The following is a 24,180-nucleotide window of genomic DNA, read 5'->3' on the forward strand; positions in this document are numbered from 1 at the left end:
GAAGAAAGCGTAAATTAGACGGCAACCCCTGGTGTCCAGACATGCACAATTAAACACTGAAAACAAGTGATCTTGCTCCTCCCAAAACTTTGCTCTAGTAGTATTTCATCAATAGTCTCAGCATCGAAATTCATGCAGCTGAATGAATGCAGCAGAATGAATGCAGCAGAACTTACCCATTCGCTTCCCACTGAAGGGTTTGAGTTGATCTATTCAAGTGCAATAAAACTTTTAATGGCATGATAATCTTAATAATTGCCAAACTTCAGTGAATCTCATTCCTTCAGTATTTGTTAGCAATTACTTAACTAAAAAACAACAAACTACATACATGACTTTACTTTGATTAAATAGCCTAACTTGCATTTCCTGGTATGGACTCTGCATTTTGCATCAATCTACATGTTTGAAGAGTTAACTTTAATTTCCCTGCTCACACAGACACTTTCAGATCCCCTGTAGAGGGTACAGGATTGTTTTAGATCAGTGACAGCTGCAAGTTGCACTGGAAAAGTCCCCAGAATGTCTGTGCACAATCTGCAGCCAAGTGCAAGTGCAGTGAAGAGCAAACCCCATTCCTCCAGACATTATGGCTGTGCATCTCACATTTGACGAGTATAAGCAGAATACTAGAAAGAGGAAATGGCCATCTCCAACCAGAGAATTTAAATATCATCCCTTGACATTCAATGGCATCACCATCACTGAATTCCCCACCAACATCCATTGACCAGAAACGGAACTGGACTAGTCATATAAATACTGTGGCTACAATAGCAGGTCAGAGGCTGGGAATCCTGCGATGAGTAACTCATTTCTTGACTCCCCAAAGCTTCTTCTTAAGACAGTCCCTTGGGATCAAGGATGACTTCAACTCCAGTTCAGTGAGTTCGATAATATGCAGACTCTGCCACACGTGGGGCAGGGGTGTTTGAAGGGTTGAGCAGATGAGGCATTTGGAGGTATGTGTGTTCCCTCAGACACCAACTTCACCTCTGCATGCTCCCAACAAAGTCTCTCATTGTGTTTGGTGCCTCCCTAAGTAATACTTCTCCATTTTGGTTGATCACAAGTCAGGCTCTCCCACAAGTCAGTAGGGATGTCTGATCTCTTCAGAGATGCTTCAGGACATCCCAGAAGAATTTCCACTGTCCTCCTGGGAGTCTCCTGCCTTAACTAAGTTCCGAATCGAGCAGTTGCTTCAGGAGCTGATGTCAGGCATGTGAATGACATGTCCTCTCCAGCAGAGCTGGTTTTGAGTGATTAGTGCCTTGGTCATGTCAGCTTAGGAGAGGACACTGCTGTTGGATCACTTCTCTTGCCACTGAACTTGGAGGATCTTGCAAAGGCACCTCGGGGATACTTCTCCAGAGCTTTGAGGCAAAGCCTGTCCACAAGGCATGTCAAGAGTGCGCTGGAATATTCTCCACTTGCCTGGATGAGTGCAGCTCTAACAACACTTAAGAAGCTCAACACCATCCAGGACAAAGCAGCCCACTTGATTGGCATCCCATCCACAAACATTCACTCCCTCCACCACCGACACACAGTGGCAACAGTGTGTACCATCTACAAGATGCACTGCAGGAATTAACCAAGGCTCCTTAGACAGCACCTTCCAAACCCACGACCACTACCATCGAGAAGGACAAGGGCAGCAGATAGATGGAAACACCACCACCTGGAAGTTCCCCTCCAAGCCACTCACCATCCTGACTTGGAAATATAACGCCGTCCCTTCAGTCACTGGGTCAAAATCCTGGAACTCCCTTCCTAACAGCACTGTGGGTGTACCTACACCACATGGACTGTGGCGGATCAAGACGACAGCTCACCACCACCTTCAAGGGCAACTAGGGATGGGCAATAAATGTTGACTGAGCCAGTGCGACCCAGATCCCATGAAGTATACATTTTAATTCAATAAAATACTGACAAAATATCTTCAGTGATTAAAAAAAAAATCAGCATTAGAATCTCTTCCTGCACTGTAGAACACACACTAGTGACAAACCACTGCCAAATGGAGCACTGTCAAGGAGGTGAATGAACTCCTGGTCTGCTTTTTTAAAAAAAATTTGCTAATCTAAGCCACTCTGGACAAGGTGGGAAAGAGGGAAAGATATCCTCGTTCATTCACTGCTGCTCCTCAGGATTGAATCACATCCACTGAGTTGACTGGAAGAAGATTGATATATGAGGACTAGAGGAGGAAAATATTAGAGTTTTCACTCCAGCGGGAATGGTTCTGGGGGAAGGGGTTATAAAAACAAAAAGGGAGAATGACCTGCAATTGGATGAATCCTTCCTCCAGCCACGCACTTTTAATGTTACAACAAACTTAGCCCTTGTATTAATCACAGCCACGTCGATTTTAAGTGTTGTAGAATGAGCTGTATCTATATCTAAAGGGGAAGGGCATCGTTCTGGGGTTTCTCTCCAACGCAGAATGTGAAATTCAGTTTAAAAAGCCCAACAGAACGATGCACTTTAAAGAAAGTGTGATTTTTACTTTTTTTGGATACAGTGTTCAAATATTGCGTCCAAAGCATTTTATTTCATCTTTCAAATGAATACAATTTCACAGAATTACTTGGAAGAGAGTGTAACAAAAATAATTCATCGACTAAAAACAGGTGACCGTGCAGCACTTCCATTGAACCAGACAATGAATCTTTTGAAACTTGACTCTGGCCTTTTATAAAATGAAACATATCCACAGCAGGCCGGATTTTTCACTCACGAGTCTTCCTCATCTCGTCAGAAATCAATTTCTCGTCTGTTTGGCTCTTCAGGTATTGGCTGAAATTTTGAGAATGATACATAGCTGGGGCTCTTACGAGGTATAATAAAGAGTGATTCCTCACTTTCCGATTCTTCTGGCGACGTTCTTTCAGACGGGCCGCCTGGAATTGTGTCACAAGCTCGGAAGTATTTTGTGTGGGATCTTTTAAACATCACACAGCAGAGAGTCAATGTTACTGCTGTGAGCAGGAACGCACATAAAGCAGAACCAACCAGAACTTCATACAAGCCAAACGAAGGCCAAAAACCAGAATCTGGAAGAAAAAAAAACAACTCTACATCTACTAGTTTCTTTATCCAAAAGGATGTTTTATTCTTTATTCTTTGACATTACTACCAAGTGAGTTACTAAAAAAATAAAAATGAAAACCAACCCTGTTTCAGGACGAAGTTATCAGACCAAAAATGAGCTCGAAATATTCAAATCAGCAAAAAGTAACTAATCGGAGCCTGATGTACCTAAAGGGTCAATTTCAGCTGCCAATATTCCAACGTTTTCTACATTTCAAGCCAGGGGTTAATTGTTGCAATATTTTCTACAATTTAACAGTTTGAGCTTAGAAGCCATCATGCTCCCATTTCTATAAACTTTCTGCTTGTACAATGACCTCTCTCCAGTTTATTTTTCTTCTAATAAAATTGCAGAAAGGAACATCAGTGGATAAGGTTTACCAATCCAGTTGGGATGTGCTGCCAGAGAGTAAGATCTCAGCTATGGCACACAAGACAGGCCAAATACTCCCGAGCTTTGAAATCAGCAAAGCTAGAATCAAAAAAATCCAAACAATATCAAAAGTACAAACTCACTCAGGATTCTAATTGACCGTTTGAATCTCTCCCTGACCTAACCTGAATCTCAGGGACACTCTATCAAATTAGTTCTATTTTTGAAATCCATTGTTTGAGAGCGGAGACTGATTGAAGTGAGTACTCATAACATTTCAAACACAGTCGAGCTAGACTGGAACACCGTGCGCTTGCACTTGGGCACAATCCTGCTTCTCGGAGTCCTGAGCTAGGCAAAGGAAGGAAAGGGTTTGTCTGGATGGAGCAGATTGTATCACTACTAGCCTCAAATTTGTAGCAGCAGGACAGAGACTAACCAGAATGTGGGATCTGTGTCGAACTACATTAAAAATAAATATTTCACTTTTAAACAGATGCTCATGGATATTTCTACAAAAATCCATCATGTACTACCTGCACATACTAATGTGCAAAAACATTCAAAAACATTTGCATTTTTATTGTTATTTAAGCATAATAAAGAGGATTTTTCTTCACTGCAAAAAGAATCAAAAAAAAAAGGACATATTTACCCAATTCCACTGGATCAGTACAAACTCGGCTGTGTCTCATTGAACGACCCTCCAATCCATTTTCACACTGGCAGAAATATGAGCCAATAGTGTTAAGACATTTTGTTTCCTTGCCACATGCTCCAATTTCAGATTTACATTCGTCAACATCTGCAAAAGTAAAAATACTGAGGATTTGCAAACAATAGGGAAATAGCAGTGGCAGAGAGGCTGCAGTATTTCACTGTTGTACATTAAACCTCCATTAAAACCGAACTTTAACACTGAATAGAAAAAAAAAAGTGTTCTCCCTTGAAATTGTCTTCGGTTTGCTCTAAGAGAAGTCCCACCAATGAAGCTAATGCCACTGTGGTGGAACCTGTGATTGAAGCCAAGCAGTCCACCCACATTAACTACAAGAGATCAGAGTGAGGGGACTCTATTTTGAGCAACTCTTGGTGCATCTAGAGTCTAACAGGCTGCTAGGTGATGCGCCAATGACGGCTGGTTACAGTTCTGCCAGAATATCCAGATGCCCTTCAACACAGGGAAGGCTAGGGACATGTACAAAGGGATCAAAAAGGCAACAGGTCCATCAGCAAAGAAAACGGCCCCATTCAAAGTAGGGGAGGTCATCACCGATTGCAATCAGCAGTTGGAGAGATGGGTGGAATTCTACCTTGAGTTGTACTCCAGGGAGAACAGGGTCACCGAGGAAGCTGTAGACACCATTGAGAGCCTGCCTGTCGTGGGAGAGCTGGATATAAAATCCACAGTGAAGGAGCTTAGCAAAGCTATTGGCTCATTTGCCATGGGCAAAACTCCGGGTGATGCTGCTGTACCACCTGAACTCACCAAGCATGGAAAACAGGTACTGCAGCGTCTGCACAAAGATCTGTCTCTGCGGGGGGCAATGCCCCAGGTTACAAAGGTTGTGACCCTGTATGAGAACACGGCCGAAGGCAGCGATTGCAACAACTATTGATGTAGCTCCCTGGTGTGGATCATGGGAAAAGTATTGGCCTGTGTTGCCCTTGTCAGACTGCAGATCCTGGCTGAACACGTCCATCCCGAATCAGTGTGTGGTTCCAGAACTGGAAAATCTACAACTGACATGATCTTCCCAGTTTGGCAGCTGGAAGAGAAATGTCATGAACAAAGGGACCACCATTTATTAACTTCATCGATCTCACCAAGACATGATGCTGTATGTGAGCTGAGGCAGTCTAGTTAATCTACCGGAGAAAACTGGCTGCCCACCGCAGCTGCTCAATGTGATCTCCTCTATCCATGACAGCATGATGGGTAAGGTCAGCTATGACAGGGCAACATCAGAACTCCAAGATCCACAGTGGGTTCAAACAGGGTTGTAAAAGCACAATACTGCAGATGCTGGAAATCTGAAATAAAAACAGAAAATGCAGGAAACACTCAGGTCTGACAGCATCTGTGGAGAGAGAGAAACAGTTAATGTTGAGTCCTTATGAATGCAGAGTCCTTTCCAGTTCTGAAGAAGTGTCGTACGGATTCGAAACATGTTTCTCTCCCCACAGATGCTGTCAGACCTGCTGAGATTTTCCAGCATTTTCTGCTTCTGTTTCAAACAGGATTGTGTTCTGGCGCTAGTGCTGTTTGGCACATTCTTCTTCTTTGCTGCTGTCATGTGCCTTCAGGTCGTTGACAGAGGGTGCCTACTTACAAACCAGAACTGACAGAACTGTTCAGCCTTTCTCGCCTGAAATCCAAGACAAAGGTGCACCAAGTCCTCTGTTACTCTGCACTGACGTTGTCATATTCCATACTGAGTAACACCTTCAGCGGCAAATGGACATGCTTGTAGAATTTAGTTTCATCATCAGCATCAGGAAAACAAATGTCATGGTCCAGGATGTTGCCCTCCTGTCTATCAGCATTGACAATGTGATGCTGCAGGTTGTTAGCTTCACATATCCAAGCTCCACAAGCAGCAGTTTATCTGTCACTTGATGCTGAAATCAACACATGAATTGCAAAAGCTGCAGCTGTTATTTCCAAGCTGAGTAGGAGCGTGTGGAACAACAGCAACCTGACCGAGACCACCAAACCCTGAGTCCGCCAAGCCTGCATCCTCAGTGCATTCCTTTACAGTGGTGAGACCTGGACAACATATATTAGGAAGGAGAAAAGGCTGAACAGTTTCTACCTTTTCTATCTTAGACGTATCCTTTGTAGGACAAGTTCTGAGAGATCAGAGGACTCGAAGGGTCTTGGAGCCTGCTAATTCCACACACACACGAGCTAAGTAAATGACATCAGCGCTGGCTCAGCCACATTCATTGGATGGATGATGGCCGTACACCCAAAAACCTTCCATACAGCGAATGGGCCATTGGGTTATAACCTTCTGGGTGTCCATACCTCTGCAAAAGAACACCTACAAGAGAGTGATATTAAGATGGTGGGCATTGCCACTGACATCTGGGAGAACAGTCACTGACGCCTGCGACCTCTGGAGGCTGAATGAAAAAGGGCACGAGATGAGCAGAAATGAAAAGCTCAGATGGCCGGAAGAGATCCCAGAGGGAAAAAAAGAGGGCCGAGAATCGTGCACCTTCTCGGCCGACTGTCTTCCTCTGCAGCAAACCTGGCAGAGACTGCTATGCCAAAGTGGGGTTCCTGTACCATACCAGGCAATGCTTAACAGTTGACCACCATGGCGCAAACCATTGACTCACGAGGCAGAAGGCTGCCACCTTCCTTGTTTTAGTCCAGTGCCTCAAATCCAGCTGTCCAAAAAAAGACATTTTTAGAATGTGCCATGCATCAATGTTAAGAGTCAACTAAAAACTTTAGTTGGACAATTCGTCTTGGTACTGCATTGGCAATGGTGTGACGCCTGACTAGTTATCACCTTTACCGTTTGTGCACTGGTCTATTCCTGCACCCCAACTGACCATTGACCCCACCCAATCCAACTGGACCCAAACCACCCAACCAAAATCCGGCACAGCTTTGCTCCCGCAGTTGCTGATCAAACACTACCTGTAGTTCCAAAACAGACACTGAAAATGCACCATGTGGTGATGTTAAAACATTCTAAATTATTTTTACTAATGAACACGTTTAGTGATTTCGCTACACTTTAAAAGTTAGACAAGAGGCCAATTAAGTAAACTTTTTAGAACATATTGATAGAAAGATTACTTTTAGCTTTGCAGATTCTCATTACTTGGGCAGCACAGAAATCATTGGCCAAAAACCTTGCAAAATATTTATCGCTGAACAAAATGGGGCCAGTACTCAATGTTTCATTGTTGACTGCAGCTTTCACTAAAGTCCGATTCAGAGATTTGCATCGTTTTGTCTGAAAATCATGACTTGCAATAAGGAGAGTTCCAAATTTTAACGAAATCCACCTTAAAGACACAGGAATATTTTGGATTGACGAGTGGTTTACTTTAATTCATTCACGGGGTGTGGGTGTCACTGGCTAAGCCAGCATTTATTGCCCATCCCTAGTTGCCCTTGAGAAGGTGGTGGTGAGCTGCCTTCTTGAACAGCTGGAGTCCATGTGGCATAGGTACACCCACAGTGCTGTTAGGAAGAGAGTTCCAGGATTTTTATACAGTGAAGGAATGGCCGATATATTTCCGAGTCAAGATGGTGAGTGACTTGGGGGGGAACTTCCAAGTGGTGGTGTTCCCATCTATCTGCTGCCCTTGTCCTTTTAGATGGTAGTGGTCGTGGATTTGGAAGGTGCTGTCGAAGGAGACTTGGCAAGTTGCTTGGTTTTGTTTAGAATCATTATCTAAATATTAACACCAATATGTGTAATTCCTTCTTTTATAAAGGAGTGTACTTGCATGTGGCAGAGTAGTTACTGACATTTATACAAACTTATCTAGTTGCAAATATGTTTAATTAACTCCCATTGATAATATGTTACAAACTTATTTAAATGGTTGGGCTCATTAACTGTGGCCTTCAACTAGATTTCTCCAACAAGTTAAATGTTGTGTATTTATTGGAATTGATCCAACTTTGGAGTTGTGGAATCCAAAACACTACTAACATTACAGAAATCACATTGCAATGTCATTTAGGAGGGTAGAGGAGGAGTTTTATTTTTAATACCAGAAAGTCTCAGGTCTTCACCATGACCCATCTGAAAAGGACCGCAAAATAGGTCATCAGTTTTGGCATACATAAACTTGTCATCTTCCTAGAAGGGTGATGTCATTGGGCATTGTGCTGTCAACTCGAACAGTTCCGACAATCGGAACAAATTGAACAAGGTGCTATATCTATCTTCTGTGATATAACCCAGGAAGAAATGGGCAGTGCATCCACACTCAATCTCAGTCTTTGTGGTACAAAAATAACCTAGTGGTGATCTCCAGGGTTTTGTGGTTTCAATGCTTCAGATATGGTGTAATGTCTTGTGTCCATTTGAAGATGACTTTAAAAAGCCACATCCGCACTTTCAAATAAAGTGACAAAATAAAAAAAAGACAAACGTAACAATTTTATGGGAAAAACAAAATTCCTTCAGGTTACCAAAACTAGTCAAGTCTACATGGTGAAAAATCTGAACTTCAAATGAGACTCTGGAAAGTGCCTATTAAAACTTACATTGACCAAGGGTCAAATTTGGGGTCTTTACTGGTCATGGTAGAGTTTGACTCATTGACACAAAGGAACAGAAATAGATTTCTCAGTCCATGTGAAGCTACAAAGCTGCACATTAGTAATACTATTTCACAAAATTTCAAGGGGAATCCTTTTAGCCATTCATAACCATTCTACATTTAAAACTAATGGAAAATATTTCAATTACCTCCTACTAAAATTGAAACCAAATAGACATTTCCATTTCTGAGATTAGTCACCGACTTGTTTAACAACTTATTCATCTGAATCTGTACAGAATGGCAGATGTTCTCACGATCTGGAGCAAAGTACAGCTGATAATCAAAGATAAGACCTGAAGAGCCGATCCTGCAACAAAGGGACAGTTACTATAAAACCGGAAGGAAGTTGTCTTCACTTGGCTGCCGAAATAATAAACTTTGCTACATACTAGGTTACTACTTAGAGACCCATCAATGTGGCTGTGACACCTTCATAGACTGATAGGGCAGTGAAGGAGCCAATCAGCCCATTGTGCCCGTCCCTTGAAGTACAACTCCGTTTTGTTCTCAGCTTTATGGAAATTAATTCATATTTTTCAATTAAATGTAGTTATGTGCGCACTTAAATAATTCACATCTTCATTTTCATTCAAGCTGCAGGACACAATGGAACAATATTAGTGTTTTCCCAAGTTCATAAATGATCTGCTAGATCCTTGTCTTTCTGAAATTACTGCTACAAGATGCAGCCCAACTGGACCAACTTGGGGTAATACTGAATAGAAAAGATATGGGTCAACTGTCTTTAAATGAACCAAATCGCTTTGGAGAGCAGTCTTCAAATGACTGTATATTTGTATTGTGTTGTAGGGTGGCAGAGTTGTACTGTTAGTAAGAGAGTTGAACTGGAGACACTTAAGTGGAAACATCAAGTTTATTTACAATGTACTCAGCAGCAACTACATGCATACTTTCAACTCCAACTCTATGTCTACACTGACAGCTAGAGGTAGCCTGTGCTACTCTCCTATTGGTTACTACAGATCATGTGATCTTCCCTTAAAAGTATTATTCTTAAAAAGGTCCATTATGCCTTAAATAAAACCATAATTACTACACATCGGTAAATGTAGAAAGAGGGAGTAACCCTGGCAATCAAACTACATGGTAAACTGCACTCCAGGGTCATCAGCAGCAGATGTGATCTACAAAGTCCTCTCGTACAGTTGGTATTTGCATGACTGGCAGACAGTGACATCAGACATCCTGTTTTTGACAACTGTAAATCAGTGGCTCAAAAGGTATCTACAGAGATTGACCCAGGCACACATTTGTGATGCTCTTTGTAATTTTGTAATTTTTAAAGAGCTGAATTTCATGACCCTCCATCACGGTGGATGAGTCAATATATAGTCATTTAGCTACATACTTAATTAATACCACTTCCTTTTGTGAAGAGGTGTCAGCCGTGGCTCAGTTCATAGCACCCTCGCCTTTGAATCAGAGGGTTGTGGGTTCATGTCCCACTCCTGGAAACCAAGAACTGTGATTGTACTCGAAAGAGTTGCAATCTGTGACTGTTGATAACTCGAAAGAGTTTCCTTTTGTTAACGCCAAGGATACACAGGAACAGGTTCTACAAGGTCAGGATCAGGAGACTCTGATTAGCAGGGAGGGTGAGTGGGGACTGTACATTAGCAGCAATTGGATGGACTGCTGTCAGTTCAACAACAGCCACCTCTATGCAGAACCTTTAAAAAGGTAAATGGAACATCCCATTGTGCTTCACTGGAGCAATATAAAACAAGATGAGAGAGACCCAGAAGGAGATATTAGGTCAGATGACCAAAAGCTGGGTCAGAGAGGTAGGTTTAAAGCAGCAGCTAAAAAAACAAAGGGAAAGTGAGGTAGAGGTGGAAAGAGGTTTAGGGAAGGAATTTGGGCCCAGGCAGCTGAAGGCACTAGGTGGAGCAATTAAAATCAGGGATGAGCAGGAGTTTAGAATTAGAGCCTAGATCTGAGAATTGTGGGGCTGCAGGAGATTAGAGAGATGGGGGACAATGAGAGAGCCCGTGGTCTTGCAGAGCTAGGAGAGAGCTCCAGGATGTGCAAGTTGGTGCATTGGTGGATCCTGGGGCTGGTTATAACAACTTCACTACACTCTGGTTTGCGCTACACTCAAAGCATTCAACTGATTTTCCAGGAATTAATTGCAAACACTTTCCTGCTTTGCTTTGATAAGCAAATATCCCAGCTGCATCAATAAATATACAGGTTCCCCTCTGCCCTGTCTGAATAAACTCATGGATGCTTTTATAAAGCATTTTTACTTCTTAACTAAACAAATTAAACATGAACAAACTTAAGAAATACAAATGTAAAATGCTCAGGTCTGGAAGCAGAGCTTTCAACCAATATTCTCTGTAAATGGACGGTCAGGAGTTTCCTCAAATTTTGTCCAAAAAAACCCTAACTCGCCCAATAACTGCCCAAGAGCAAATGGGTTTACAAGTGAGGCTAGTGTACAAAATGGTCAGCTGACAATGCTGATATCCTACTGCACACAAATATTATTTCATGCTTCTCCAGAAGCTGGCTCATGTGAAAGGAATGATAAAACAGAAGCGATTAAAAGTAAGAGAATGTGTTTTTCACTATGCTTGACCCTTTTAGGAAGAGAGTTTTTAGTTATAAATCAATGCCAATTCATTACTTTCATTCAGAAACTGAAACACTGTTCATGCAAAGTCAAATTCTTTTGGGCTGTTGAAAAATATGTTCACATTTCAGTTGTAAACAAAAAAAGGTGTCACAGGCACACACTCCATGTTGTTCGATTTGAAATGTGCCTCTGTACATACCCTTTTCACTGTTACTCAGTCTCCCTCATCACTCCCCAGAAAGACAACATTTCTGGTCACAAGTGCAAAAACAATTTTTTTTTTTTACCTTTTAGCACCTCTAAGGAGGATTTTCTTAAGTGGAGGAGAAAATGACGACAGATTGTCCATTATCTGTTTAATGAAAGCAAAACATGATTCACAGAAAAATATGAAAACATTTTTATTTTCTCCCTTGTCCCACAGTTGGGGGAGAGGAGGGGAGAAGAGAGAGAGAGAGAGAGAGAGAGATCGAGTGGTGAGGCAGCAACAAAAAACGTGCTTCAACTCTTACCAAAGCCTTCACCGATTGTAGAACTCTCTTTTCCAAATGCTGAAAGTTCTTGTAGACAACATTTACCAATTCCAAGCTAGCCGATACCTTCAATAAATAACCTGTGTTTTTAAGAAGATTTGGGTTTAAAAGTTTTGCAATCGTAGAACATTTGCATACTTCCCACCACATATAGTTCGATTAATTCTCAGTTACTTCTTTATCCTTAGCCTTTATTCCAAGTTCATGTAACCCAATTATTCAAAACACAATAAATCTAGGAGGTCAAGACTTCCTCATGGGCCAACTTCATTTGTCGGCCTCTCCAAACATCTTGTTCAGGATTTCTGTAGTGGCCCAAATCATTATACTTCAGTTAAAAAGAACTAAATCTAATGCCACCAGGAGCTTGTCACTCTGGGCACCCAATTCATACTAATTATGGAGATGACTTTTGATCTAATTGTACATAATATAAATAAAAGAAAAAGATTTTTTTAAATCAGATTTGAAGGTATTGACCAAAGCCCAATTTTAATTTTCCACTGGATTGTATTTAATGTGAAGTGGTATAGGTATATCAATGTGGACTGAATATTAATCCATATCATAGCAAATTAGAGTATAAATATTTTTTAAAAAGGGGCACAACTATTTCATCATTTTTAAAGATTTTTTTCCCCCAATCGCCACAGAGCCAAAAGGACACCTTTGGGCTGAAAATTGTGCATGGCTCACCATCAGAGCAGAAAAGTTTGCCAAACACCTTCTCAGGCATTATTCTTTAATATTTAAAAAAAAGGTAGAGGCAAGTTTCTTTTAGAGTGTTTTTAACGAAAGAGGCCATTGAATCCACGAGCTGTCCTGCTGCAGTGATCAGTCTCCCAACATTCTGATCACAAAGCACTGACCAGGATCCTGTGCAAATTTACTAAATACAAGAGGGATAAGAAATGGTTACTGTGCGATTTGTTCACGGTAAAGTGCACTGGTCACTATTGAGGTTACGAAGGGATGTGTGTGTGTGTGTGTGTGTGTGTGTGTCAGATGTCAGTACAAAAGCTAAAGACTGCAGTCTGTACCAATCCTAATGAAGGATCATTAACCCTTTCTTTCCACAGATGCTGCCTCATTTGAGCATTTCCAGCATTTTCTGTTTTTATTTCCGATGTCAGTGTTGGCTAGAACTAGGCTGTACACCGCTACCATTTCCATAGTGCAGGGTGGTTAGATCCAGACTAGAACAGTGTTTGTAGCCTTCACTCTAAACTCTCAAGGTTCTATTAAAAACAGCATAAAATAAAAATCACAACTAGAATTTGAAAAGCTAACCAACCAATAAATACACTTGTTAAAAACTAGCATTTTATCCCACCAAAAAAAAAGGAAACACTCACCGATATTTTCATGCAGCTTTGGTCCCAAAGTTGTCCATGTCAGAGTCTGTAAGCCTGTGGATGGTTCCACTGGATATTCAGCATCAAGAAGGATGGTTCCACCAATTGGATTTATTGTAGAATCAACATCCCACTGGGCTGCATCAAGAGATGGGCTAAAACTCATGAGCATCCATAGACTCGGTGTCTGCCACTCCACTTCATAAATCAGGGACTCATTTATGGTCATCACTCTGGGATTAGCTTTTGGCGACATGTCAACAGGGGTTGGTACAATCAGTTGTTGTTTTGTTTCAGGGGTTTGATAAGCGTTAGTCTGAATAAAGCTCTCAGCAGCGTATGAATTCTGACTTTTAGTTTTCATCCACAAGTAACTGTTCAATGAAAGTGTTAGCAACAGTGTCAACATTCCATCAAAACGGATTGGAGCAGATTCTCTCATTTCATCATTGGCAGCTCGCATTGGGTTCTCAGGCTGAGGGAGAACATGGGGTTTAATTTTGCTCTGCATTTGTCCATATAACAATGAGGTTTGGAATAGTTGGGTCCTTATATGCTTCAAATCTTCAGCTATGCCACAAATTGTTATCTGACTAGAAAGCCCATTCTCAGACAAGATGCTGTTGCTTTGCATTTCTCTCCTCCCCTCGGAGTCAAACAATCTTAACAGACTTGTCAAAATTCCAAATCTGTCCAAATGTGCAGAATTCCCTCCATACTCCATTTGGTCAGATTCCGTGGAAGGGGTAATTCCATGGCCAATATCCACAAGGACAGTGGCTGTATGCATAGGATCTGTGGATTCGTAGATTATCTGTGAATGAGATTCAGCAATAGGACTAGAATCCAAGCTCTGTCTTACTCTGTATGTGGAATAGTCTTTAACTTGCTGCTTTAGGAGAAAGTCAGTTTGGGTGGACCAAAACCCTAAAGTTGTTGAATAGCTGATTTGCCACGGGCATAGAGTACCACTAACACCACCCAATTTATCAAACTTACAAGTAACCAGATTTCTTTTAAACCTGGAAACACATCCAGCACTTGGAATATCCCCATTGCCTTCGGCAAGAGACTTTAACAATTTGGAATTACCTGAGCACGTTTGTGGATCCAAGTTTTGTTTGGGAGATGAATATTCAGGAGAATCAGGCTCAGGGACTAAAGGCCTCAAGGGACCAGACAGTCTTGTAAACTCCACTGCAGTAAAGAGAGGTGGTTCATAGGATCTGGTAGGTGGTGGTGTGAATAGGAGGTTCCACAGATGGTTACTTGCAAAGCTTGATACATAGTGTTTAGCAGGTATTTGTACTCTAGGCTCAGAAACAGGGAGGTCTTCACTCCCTGCAGCAGATTGCTGCCTGCTGCTGATCCTTGCTGTCAGTTGGGTAAATATTCGAGAATTGTCATCACGTCTCCGTTCTCTCCTGTAACGCTGCAAAATGGGTTCTGTGGCTTCACTTCGTAACCAATTCTTGGACTGAACTCTGTGCAATGAAATGTGCAATGTTTCATTAACCACAGCTTCTGTATCAACACTGGTTGTTGGGAGATAAACTTGCTGGAATATTTTGAAAGCAGACGACATCAGCACAGAGTCTGATAGAGTTTTGCTGCCCCTGCACGCCCGATATTTTACATGGAAACGTCTGGTAGAGTTGTTTAAATTTCCCTTAGAAAAGAACATGTACAGTGCCAAAGCATGAACAATATCGTGACGAGTTTTGTTGAGACAGGCTTGTAGCACATGACTGACACGTACAGACTCTTGGATGATAATTTCACCCCAATTCTGGTTACAGTCCTCCTGCGATACAAATCCGTGTATTTGTAGCTCAATTTGTTTCCATCGAGCTGCTGAAATGGTCCAGTTACACCAGATATATTTGTAATAAGCGTCAGGGTTAACAGGAGAAAACAGTTCACCAGGACAGCCCCTCCTGGTCACATGACAACTCCTCACTGGAAAAATGATCCCAGAAAAACCCTCCACTTCTGAAATGAGAAATTAAGATTTTGTATATATATATATATATATATATAATTTTTTTTTTTAAAAAAGGGTGCCTTCAAGTTGAGCAATAACACTGCTAGGGAATTAAATATTTTTCAACTTTTTATACCATCAACAAAAGAACAGCCTTTTTTTTTTATAAAACGGTTAGAAAATGGAGCAAATGTAGAATAATGATCCCTGTACTCTTTTCAACAATATCTCGAGAGTTTACGACTTTCCCAATTCGCAGAAAAGACCTGTTGCTTCGAGTGAAATGACCAACTTGCTCATATTAAATGTATTAGGTGTGGAATGATGGAACTGACCATATTTTCACAAAATGCAAGGAGAATCTCATGATGAGTAACCATTGCTAAAACTGAGGAATTCTCGTTTCTCTCTGAACCCTAACGTTAAATGTGACAAAAAAAAAATCTTGTTTTGAATTGAAACAGGGACATTTTCCAGGTCTGTAAAGAGCCAGGAGGATACACAGTTTTATCCCTACAGCTACACTAATCCAGATCAGATTTTCTAGGAGATTTGGGTACAAGGGGAGGGGATAAACAAGGACCTGTGCTTCAGATTGCACCTACCAGGAAGTGAACATTTTCCATTGCTAACCAAGAGTTAATTATACCAGGGCTAAAAAGATCCTGAAATCTGCTTCATAATCCAGATTAATGAGGAAACACGATCTTAGTTTATGGGTAATTTGATTTTCTAAACGAGCACACGGCCAGATTTAAAACAAGCTGCGTTTATATAGCATCTTTAACATAAAACATCCCAAGGTACTTCACAGGAGCATAAATCAGACAAAAATAATTACCACTGAGCCAAAAGTGATTGACCAACCTTTGGTCAGAGGTTTCAAGCAGCGAGTGAGTGGTCAAGGGGTTTAGGAAGGGATTTCCAGAGCTTAGAGCCCAGACCGCTGAGGGCACAGCCACCAATGGGCGTGGTGAAGGGAATGGGGACATTATAAGAGGCCAGAGTTGGGGGAACAAAGATTCCTAGGGTGGAGAGGCTGGAAGAAGTTACAAAAGATAGGAAAGAGGTGAGGAGATTCACACACAGGATCAGAATTTTAAAAAAGCACAACTGGACATCACTCCCAGTCCAGTTATGTACAGGGTGATGGGCAAATAGAATTTATGGAATTAAGGAATGGGCAGAATTTTGGATTAACTATTTAAAGGGTAGATGATGAGAGGCCAACCAGGAGAGCATTGTAGTCGGAGAGGTAACATCATGGGCAAGTTTCTGATAGCCTTTACCCATCTCTACCCTGCCTCAGCTCATCACCTGCTAAAAAATTAAACATCCCTTTGCAGGAACCTCCAAAACATCCTCTGCATTTGCTCCCATGAAAGCCCAGAACTTCCCAGGGCCAAATCCATACTTCAGTAAATGTCAATAGCTACAAATTCAGGCCTGCGATTGTTACCTTCATGGTTAGAGTGAGGCAAATCTCTGTTAGCATCTGAATATTCTCCTTTTATGGGAGTCCATTTTCACTGCTTATATCTACTGTTACATTGTGATTCAATCAATCATTCTTCACCCATACACCTACCTCAATTTTTCCCAAGACAGACCATGAAAACTTGGACAGACATGATTGAGACAATTACGATCAGTTCCACTTATTCACAGAATCAGAATTGTTATGGTGCAGGAGGCCATTCAGGCCATCATGTCTGCACCAGCTCTCCAAATGAGCATCATAGCCCAATGCCAATCTCCTGCCTTTCCCCTGTAGCCCTGCACACATTGTTCCTATTTAAATAATCATCCAATGCCCTCTTGAAGCCTCCAACACTTCCAGGGATTGCATTCCAAACCCAAACTACTTGCTGTGTGAAAAAGCTCTCTTTCTCTCACTTCTTTCACAAAGCACTTTAAATGCACCCCTCATTCTTGATTCTTTATGAATGAGAACAATTTCACCACATTTATTCTGTCCAGCCCCGTCATGATTTTGAGCACTTCTAAATCTCCTCAGCCTACTCTCCAAGAACAGTCCCAACCCCTCCAATCTTTCCTCACAACTGAGGTGTCTCATCCCTGGGACCATTTTTGTAAAACCTCTCCTGCACTCTCTCCAATGCATTCACATTCTTCCATATTGCGTACAATTCTGGGTGCCACACTATGCAGCTGAGTTCTAACCAGCATCTTATACAAAAGTTCAGCATAATATCCTTGCTCTTGTACTCTAGGCTTTACTGAGACAGTTAAATATACAAACTATAGGTGAAGGAGTCAGTCAGCAACAATCTCTCCAGCTCAGATTTCCTAAAAAAAAGTTTAGAACCAGTGATTTTTAATATTTCAATTTAAAAGGCTTCCTCCTCCATCTCTACCCATTAAAATATACCCAACATGGACAGATGAAACTAAATGGGACAACAGAGTAAGAGCGAGAGAGATTGAAACACTCCAGATCAGGGATGCACAACCATTGGGACAACTTACTCAAAAGGAAAAAAAAGTGCACTGCATGATTCACTAACCCAAGCTTGGATACACAAAAACCAAAGCCCCTCTCCCCTTCAGGCCACAATAGAGCTTCAGATAAACATAAAGCTTTTGGATCAGTTTGCACTCCCATCCTCCTTACTCCCTCCATCCCACACCTGCACCTCCTCATTAAGTGAGGAAAGCTAAGACGGGATAAATCCTACTCCGGAATCCACTCGGTCCAAACTCAACACAAGTTACATTTCAGAGGCGAGCAGAGGGCAAATGCTCAACAGGATTCAATTGAATGTGACAGTGAACCTTAGCAAACCTAAAAGTCATTGGGGAAAACCTCTTCAGGTGACTGAAAAAGATACTTGTTGCAGGTCAATCATTGACCAGGACATCACGGCAGGAATTCCTCAGGGCAGGATCTTGGAACCAATTATCTGCAGCTGCTTCATCAGTGACCTGCATTCCAGCAGGAGTGGGGACATTCATGCAGCGCTCAGTTCCATTCTTTAATGTGGCCGCATACAACAAAATCTAGATAGTATTCAAGCTTCAGCTGAAAATGACACATTGCTTTGTACTTGGGTGGTATGAATGCTATGACCACCTTCAACAAGAGAAAGTTCATCCAAAATCAGAGGCTTGAAATTCTGGGTGAGTAACTTGCCTCCTGACTTCCCAATGCCTGTCCACCATTGACAAGGCACAAGTCAGGAGTGTGATGGAATACTCTCCGCTTGCCTCGTTGAGTGCAGCTCCAACAACACTAAGCTTCTTGGTCTAATCATTCATTCCTTCCACCACTGATGCACAATGGTAGCAGTGTGTAACCATTTACAAGATGCACTGCAGGTATTCACCAAGCCTCCTTAGACAGCACCTTCCAAACCCACAACCTCTACCACCCAGAAGAACAAGGGGAGCAGGCACGTGGGAACACCACCACCTTCTACAAGTTCCCCTCCAAGCCACACGCCATCCTGACTTGGAACTATATCGCTGTTCCTGCACTGTTGCTGGGTGCTGGATCTCCCTTGCTAACAGCACTGTGGGTGTTCCTATAACACAGATCGCGGTTCAAGGCAGCAGCTCACCATGACCTGCAAGGACATCCAGGAGATAATCAATAAATATTGGCCTTGCCATCAATGCCCACATCCCAAAATCAGTTAAAAACTCCAGCTGGTCTTCAATTCCATTCAAGTTAAACAGTTGCTGAACCCAGTTTAGTGCCAGAGGATCATTGCAGGACAGATGAATGATGTTTAGGGACCAATTACTCAACGATGCCCAACCTAGTCTCAGGCACAGGGAAGGACATCACCTGCTAAAGTAACTAGCCAGAGTGAGGATATGAAGAACGGACTAATTTACCTTTGAATCCTGAAATATTAAGACAATAAAAAAAGGAACCATAAGATAATCATGAGTTTTACATGAGGTGTCGGATCCTTAACCAAACCAAATTTCAAAAAGCAGAGACGGGCTTCCTCAAAGCAAAATGACAATTTCTAAATCCTGCTACAATTTGGGGGAACAGGGCAGGGGAGAGAAACAAAAAAAAAAGGGCTACTTTTGTCAGTGAGCTCATTTAGAGACCAATGCCAACATTATAGACCCAAAATCTGGAGAGCAGTAATTTGAATATTGCCACTGTCATAGGATCTGTATTGCAGCAGGGCAGACATGGGAGAGACATTAAAAAGATCAAATTAGACTTTGCTTTGCATAAATGTAAATTATTGACAAAAAGGTAATCTGCTTGGGCCCTGATGCAGCTCAGCTCAGCCTGGTTAATAAACAGCTTAGGAGAGAGAGTCAGGTCTGAGAGAATTCTGCCAGATGCACAAGTTGTAGAGAACACTTTTTATTGAGTGTTCATAACAGTGACCATGAAAATTCATTTACTGAAGAATTACAGGGCGGGTGGGGGAGGCAGTGGGATAGGCTGACAGTTTGGTTTTATACAATGGCTGAAGTGGCTTGGTACATCCTGAGGATGTAAAAGGCAATGAATTACTTCAAGTGCAGTCATTGTTGTAACATAGGAAAACATGGCAGCCACCCATGCACAGCAAGATCAAAAGACCAGAAGCAGTTTCAGTGATGTTGCTGGAGGGGTAATTACTGGTTAGGACACCCAGATTTCTGCTCCTCTTTGACTAGTGCTGTAGAATCTCAATTCCACCCAAAGCAGGAGATGAGGCTCTTGTGTACAGTTGGAAGTCAAGTCCGTGGTCCCTCAGACTACATAACCTTAGACAATGTAAAGTGGTATGTCAAAATATTCACCTTTATCTGATGCAGATTGCATCGAATAAAGGTCTTGGTCAGGAACTGGACTTCAACTACAATTAGCTGTAATTCTAATTCCATCAATGTTATCCACAATTAAAAACTGTACTTTTTCGTATGTCTGATGTGATGCATAATCAAATTTTTAAAAAGTAAATTACCAGAATTGCAGAGGCGATTGTAAAGACTGTACTGAGCACCCAACCACATTCCACATACCTTAAATGCTCAACTTAAAAAAAAACACTTGTTCAACAGAAGCTTAGGTACAATGCCTTTCATTATTCTGCAAATAAACAGTTATACTAATGAATACACCAAATCTCTGCACAGACACAGCTGATTAATAAAATAGATACAAAACATTTTCCCTGCAGACAGGGTATAAATCTACAAAACCAGAATACTCTAGCACAGATTTAAATTCAAGAGAAAAACAATCAAGTATTTTAAAGGAACCATCATTTATTTTCACTTTGAGATTGCATTTTAAAGAAACATTTGGGAGGAGTTAATACAAAGTGTGCTGTTTAAACATAATCCAGGAAATATACTCATCTCAAAACAAGAAATATTTTAACTCTTAGCTGAGGACAGAATGAATTGAATAGTCCCACATACAATAACACTACACAAAGATCTCCTATATTTTAGGGACCTTTATCCTTGCAAGTAGAAGCACCCAATGATAGTGAACCCTTGTGCAGATCAATAACCTCATAAAGCTTCAAATTATTAAATCACACGAATTGGAATATTTAAGTTCACAGATTTCTATTATAACATGACTTTATTTCGTGCCTTTGAAAGAAAATGGTTTCAAGTAGGTTACTAAATAATGAACTAAATATTAAAAGTTTTATTTGAACAGTTGAACCAACATATTCTTCTCCCAATGGTTTTTTGGTTTTTCACCAGCTAACATTAGGCCTTGACCAGCTCAGGTCATGACTTGTATTAAGTCCTCCATCCAAACACTGGAGACTAGCAACAGCCCACAATTTAATCCCCAACTCCCAAAATCACTCTCACCTTTAACCCTATTCACAGGGCGTCAGGTCTAAAGAAAAAACAGAATGTTGATAAAGATACAAAATACACTGGCTAAAATGGTGTCTTGGAATAGTTAGAAGCAATGAAATCTGCAGCCACTTCTACTGACAAATTTAACAGATTATGCAGGTTGCTAGAATGTGAAGGAATGCCAGTGTTATATATAGAATCTCAGCATTGCAAACCTTAATTCAAATACTTTTTCTAACTTGAGTATCTGCAGTAACAATGAGTGAGCCAATTACTTTGCAATCCTAACCCATTGTTGTCTAAACATGAAATCACTACAAGCCAATTGTTTTTGCACTGTGCTGAACTGTAAGTTGCTGTCCAGTCATATCATCCAGTGGCTCAAATGAGTTTTTTGTTTTCACAAGATAAATAATCCTTTCTTCCTTAATTCTTCTCGAGTAAGTGAAGGTTGATAGCTTGCCGTGAACTATCTGAATCCTGCTTGCTAGCAAAGACCCTCTTATTTTGTCTTTTACTCATCACAAAAAGGAGGGTTAAGATTATGGTCAGGATCAAAACAGCGCACAGGATAATAGCAGCTAGGACTTCATGAAAACCAGGTGAAGGCCCCAAGCCAGATTCTGTAAGAAGAAAAATAGCTACATGATTTTCTAGGAACACTTTGTTCTAATTTACTATTCATTTCCAAAATACGAAATGTTGCTTTTACTACCTTCCCCTTTCAATAACAACTGGTATTAAAAAAAAAAAAATTCTTGTATTGCAGAGGGAGATTTGACCGTTGTAATACGTTTGCAGGTTCAGAGAAAGTTCCATGACAACAGTATCATTGCTGAAACGAAGGGTAACTGTATTTGACATTCTGAACAATGAGCCAAGGTAGAGGAATTCAATTCTGCAGCCTCAGACCAACAGATAGAGCAGAACACCACTTGGTTCAAAAAAACACCAGAAAAATCTCAGCCAAAATTATTTCCCCATCAACAAACCCTGTAAACCCTGTCCTTGATCTTTAGCTTTTGCTCCTCTTCTAAAAAAATATCCAAAGACTCAGGAATTATAAATTCAAAAAGGATGTATTGTTGCTCAATTAAAGGGGAAGCCACCAGGGACTTCAATTTGAGTTTGATATAGTAGAGAAGAAATTGGAGTTCTGCAGGCTAACCGTGACAAAGATCTAACTTTTAAACCCCAAATTAAAAGTTGGAAAGGGAGACCTGTTCAGGATTATGATGAAACCAGATTTTTAATATTCATGGTGGGGAGTGAGGTACCATGTTGCACCTTTCAAGAATAGATTTCTCATTTTATCTCCATTTCCTGTCTGAAGATTTCCAATATAAATGGATATTCTTGTCACTTTGCACACATTCTGCCTTTAGAAAGAAAGATCTATAAAACAGGAGGAGATGTTATAGGGGAAATGACAAAATATATCAAAGCTTTTAAAAACAAGATGAGAACTAGCTTGAAACAATTAACACAGACTCCTGTTAGTCTTCAGTTCCATAGGGGATTCTTAGAACATGTTCTGCTTGGATTGGCCATGCAAATTAGTGGGGAAACATGGACACTTAAAATAGTTAAGTAGTCTTAAATTGATTGTATGAAATTGGTCTTCAAGTAGCAAAATGTTTTTGTAGCATTTAAACTAGACGAGGCAGCTGGGACCCATTTTAATTCTTGCACATAGCCATTAATTCATAAATACCTGATTTCACATTCTTAACACAATTGGTGCCAGAAGCATTGGGAGAATGGTCCTCAAATCCCTCTGCACATTGACAAGAATAGAAACCAAAAGCATTGAAACAGTTGGCTGCAGGGTCACACACCGAAAGCCCAGAGGAACACTCATCCACATCTGCAGAACAGGAGGAATGATTCAAGTGGTCAACAATCTCTGTCAATTCAAATCAATTAGGGGCTCACCTTCAGTGAAACATTATTAATGTTGACCCGTATTAAATAGCTCATAGCTTGAAATAGGGAATATAGTTGAAAAAAAAAGTGTTAGTGAGTTACCTTTAATTGATTTTGAAAACAATATGGCTTTCCCATGTCTTAGATTAGCTACATTCTTTTTCAACAGTTGGTTTATCTGAGTCTCGAGTGGAATGTAGATGTTCTCTCCACTAGGATTGAAATAAAGCCAATAGGTGAAGAACAGACCTGGAGCATCGATCCTAAGGTTGAGGGATAAGAGTAGAATTACAGGAAATTCTCTGAATCCACCACATTGAAGTGGATATTAAGCCGTGCAGAGTTTATGGAATTACGATTCAATTGTTGTTCTATATTCACATTCCTAATAATTTAAGAGCATAAAAGCGTCCAATCCTGTGGGAGCAACCCCCTCCCCTCACCAAACACCACTAAAGTTAAAAATAGGACCTTGTACCTTGTACATAAAAGGTAAACTGGGACCCAGACTGCAGGTGAACAACATACCTATCCTATACTAACTAGGAACACATTTAAAATATGGATCGTTGTTCAAATCACTCTGAGAGAATGTCTCAGGCTGCAAACTGATTTATGAAATGAACACACGTAGAAGCAGATTGCACTAAATTACAAAACAATAAACATCTCTCACAAGTGAGCAGTTTAAATTTGCACCAACACCTGAAGGTTACATGTAAAAAAAAATCAGAGCCTTGCTATAACCCCAGCTACTCAGTGAAGACTTTTATATAGCATCATTTACAACCCCTGGACACAGTTTTCACCCTCCTCCCCAAAATGCCTTACACAATTATATGGAAACCATTTGGAATTTACCTCTCAACAGCTCGAAGGAGTAATTTCTTAAGTGAAGGAGAAAATGTTGAAAGCTTTTGTGTAATCTGGGAAAGAGAGCGAGAGTTTTATTAAAAAAATTAAATTTCCACTGACCCCTCAGCATAAAGAATGCACTCAATAACTCACCAGAGTTTCAATAGACCTTGCAACTCTTTTCTCTATTCCTTCAAATTCCTTGAAATTGCCACCTTCAAACTTCACTCCAATCAAAACTTCAAATAAGTAATCTGTGGTAACGTGAATACATTTTAGATGGTTTGGTGTTTTAAAAGTGAAGGAACATAACCAACGTTTGACAGGAAACCATTTAGCCAGTGCCA

The 24,180-nt window shown here is 40.9% G+C and overlaps 1 protein-coding gene across 1 annotated transcript; it reads right to left on the reverse strand.

Annotated features, from left to right (window-relative positions):
- Positions 1-2,548: 2,548 nt before the first annotated feature.
- On the reverse strand, positions 2,549-24,180 carry LOC144689449 (uncharacterized). Its single transcript, XM_078556542.1, has 9 exons — positions 23,987-24,180; positions 23,840-23,904; positions 23,081-23,241; positions 13,264-15,255; positions 11,888-11,988; positions 11,663-11,727; positions 8,920-9,080; positions 4,125-4,274; positions 2,549-3,059 (listed from the first exon to the last, which is right to left on the reverse strand). The coding sequence occupies exons 4-9, from the start codon at positions 14,945-14,947 to the stop codon at positions 2,761-2,763; spliced, it is 2,460 nt and encodes an 819-aa protein (XP_078412668.1). The 5' UTR covers positions 14,948-15,255; positions 23,081-23,241; positions 23,840-23,904; positions 23,987-24,180; the 3' UTR covers positions 2,549-2,760.

The sequence above is a fragment of the Cetorhinus maximus genome, chromosome 14 (assembly GCF_964194155.1).
Source record: "Cetorhinus maximus chromosome 14, sCetMax3.hap1.1, whole genome shotgun sequence".
In the NCBI taxonomy this organism is placed as follows: Eukaryota; Metazoa; Chordata; class Chondrichthyes; order Lamniformes; family Cetorhinidae; genus Cetorhinus; species Cetorhinus maximus.

Bases quoted from the DNA above. Each gene is read 5' to 3' on its own strand.
- LOC144689449 (XM_078556542.1), bottom strand. From the start codon at position 14,947: ATGTTCTTTTCTAAGGGAAATTTAAACAACTCTACCAGACGTTTCCAT. The intron at 9,081-11,662 runs GTAAAAAAAAAA...CCTTTGTTGCAG, and splicing joins CTCCTTAGAGGTGCTAAAAG to GATCGGCTCTTCAGGTCTTA. The intron at 3,060-4,124 runs GTAAATATGTCC...TTTTTCTTCCAG, and splicing joins TACTGATCCAGTGGAATTGG to ATTCTGGTTTTTGGCCTTCG.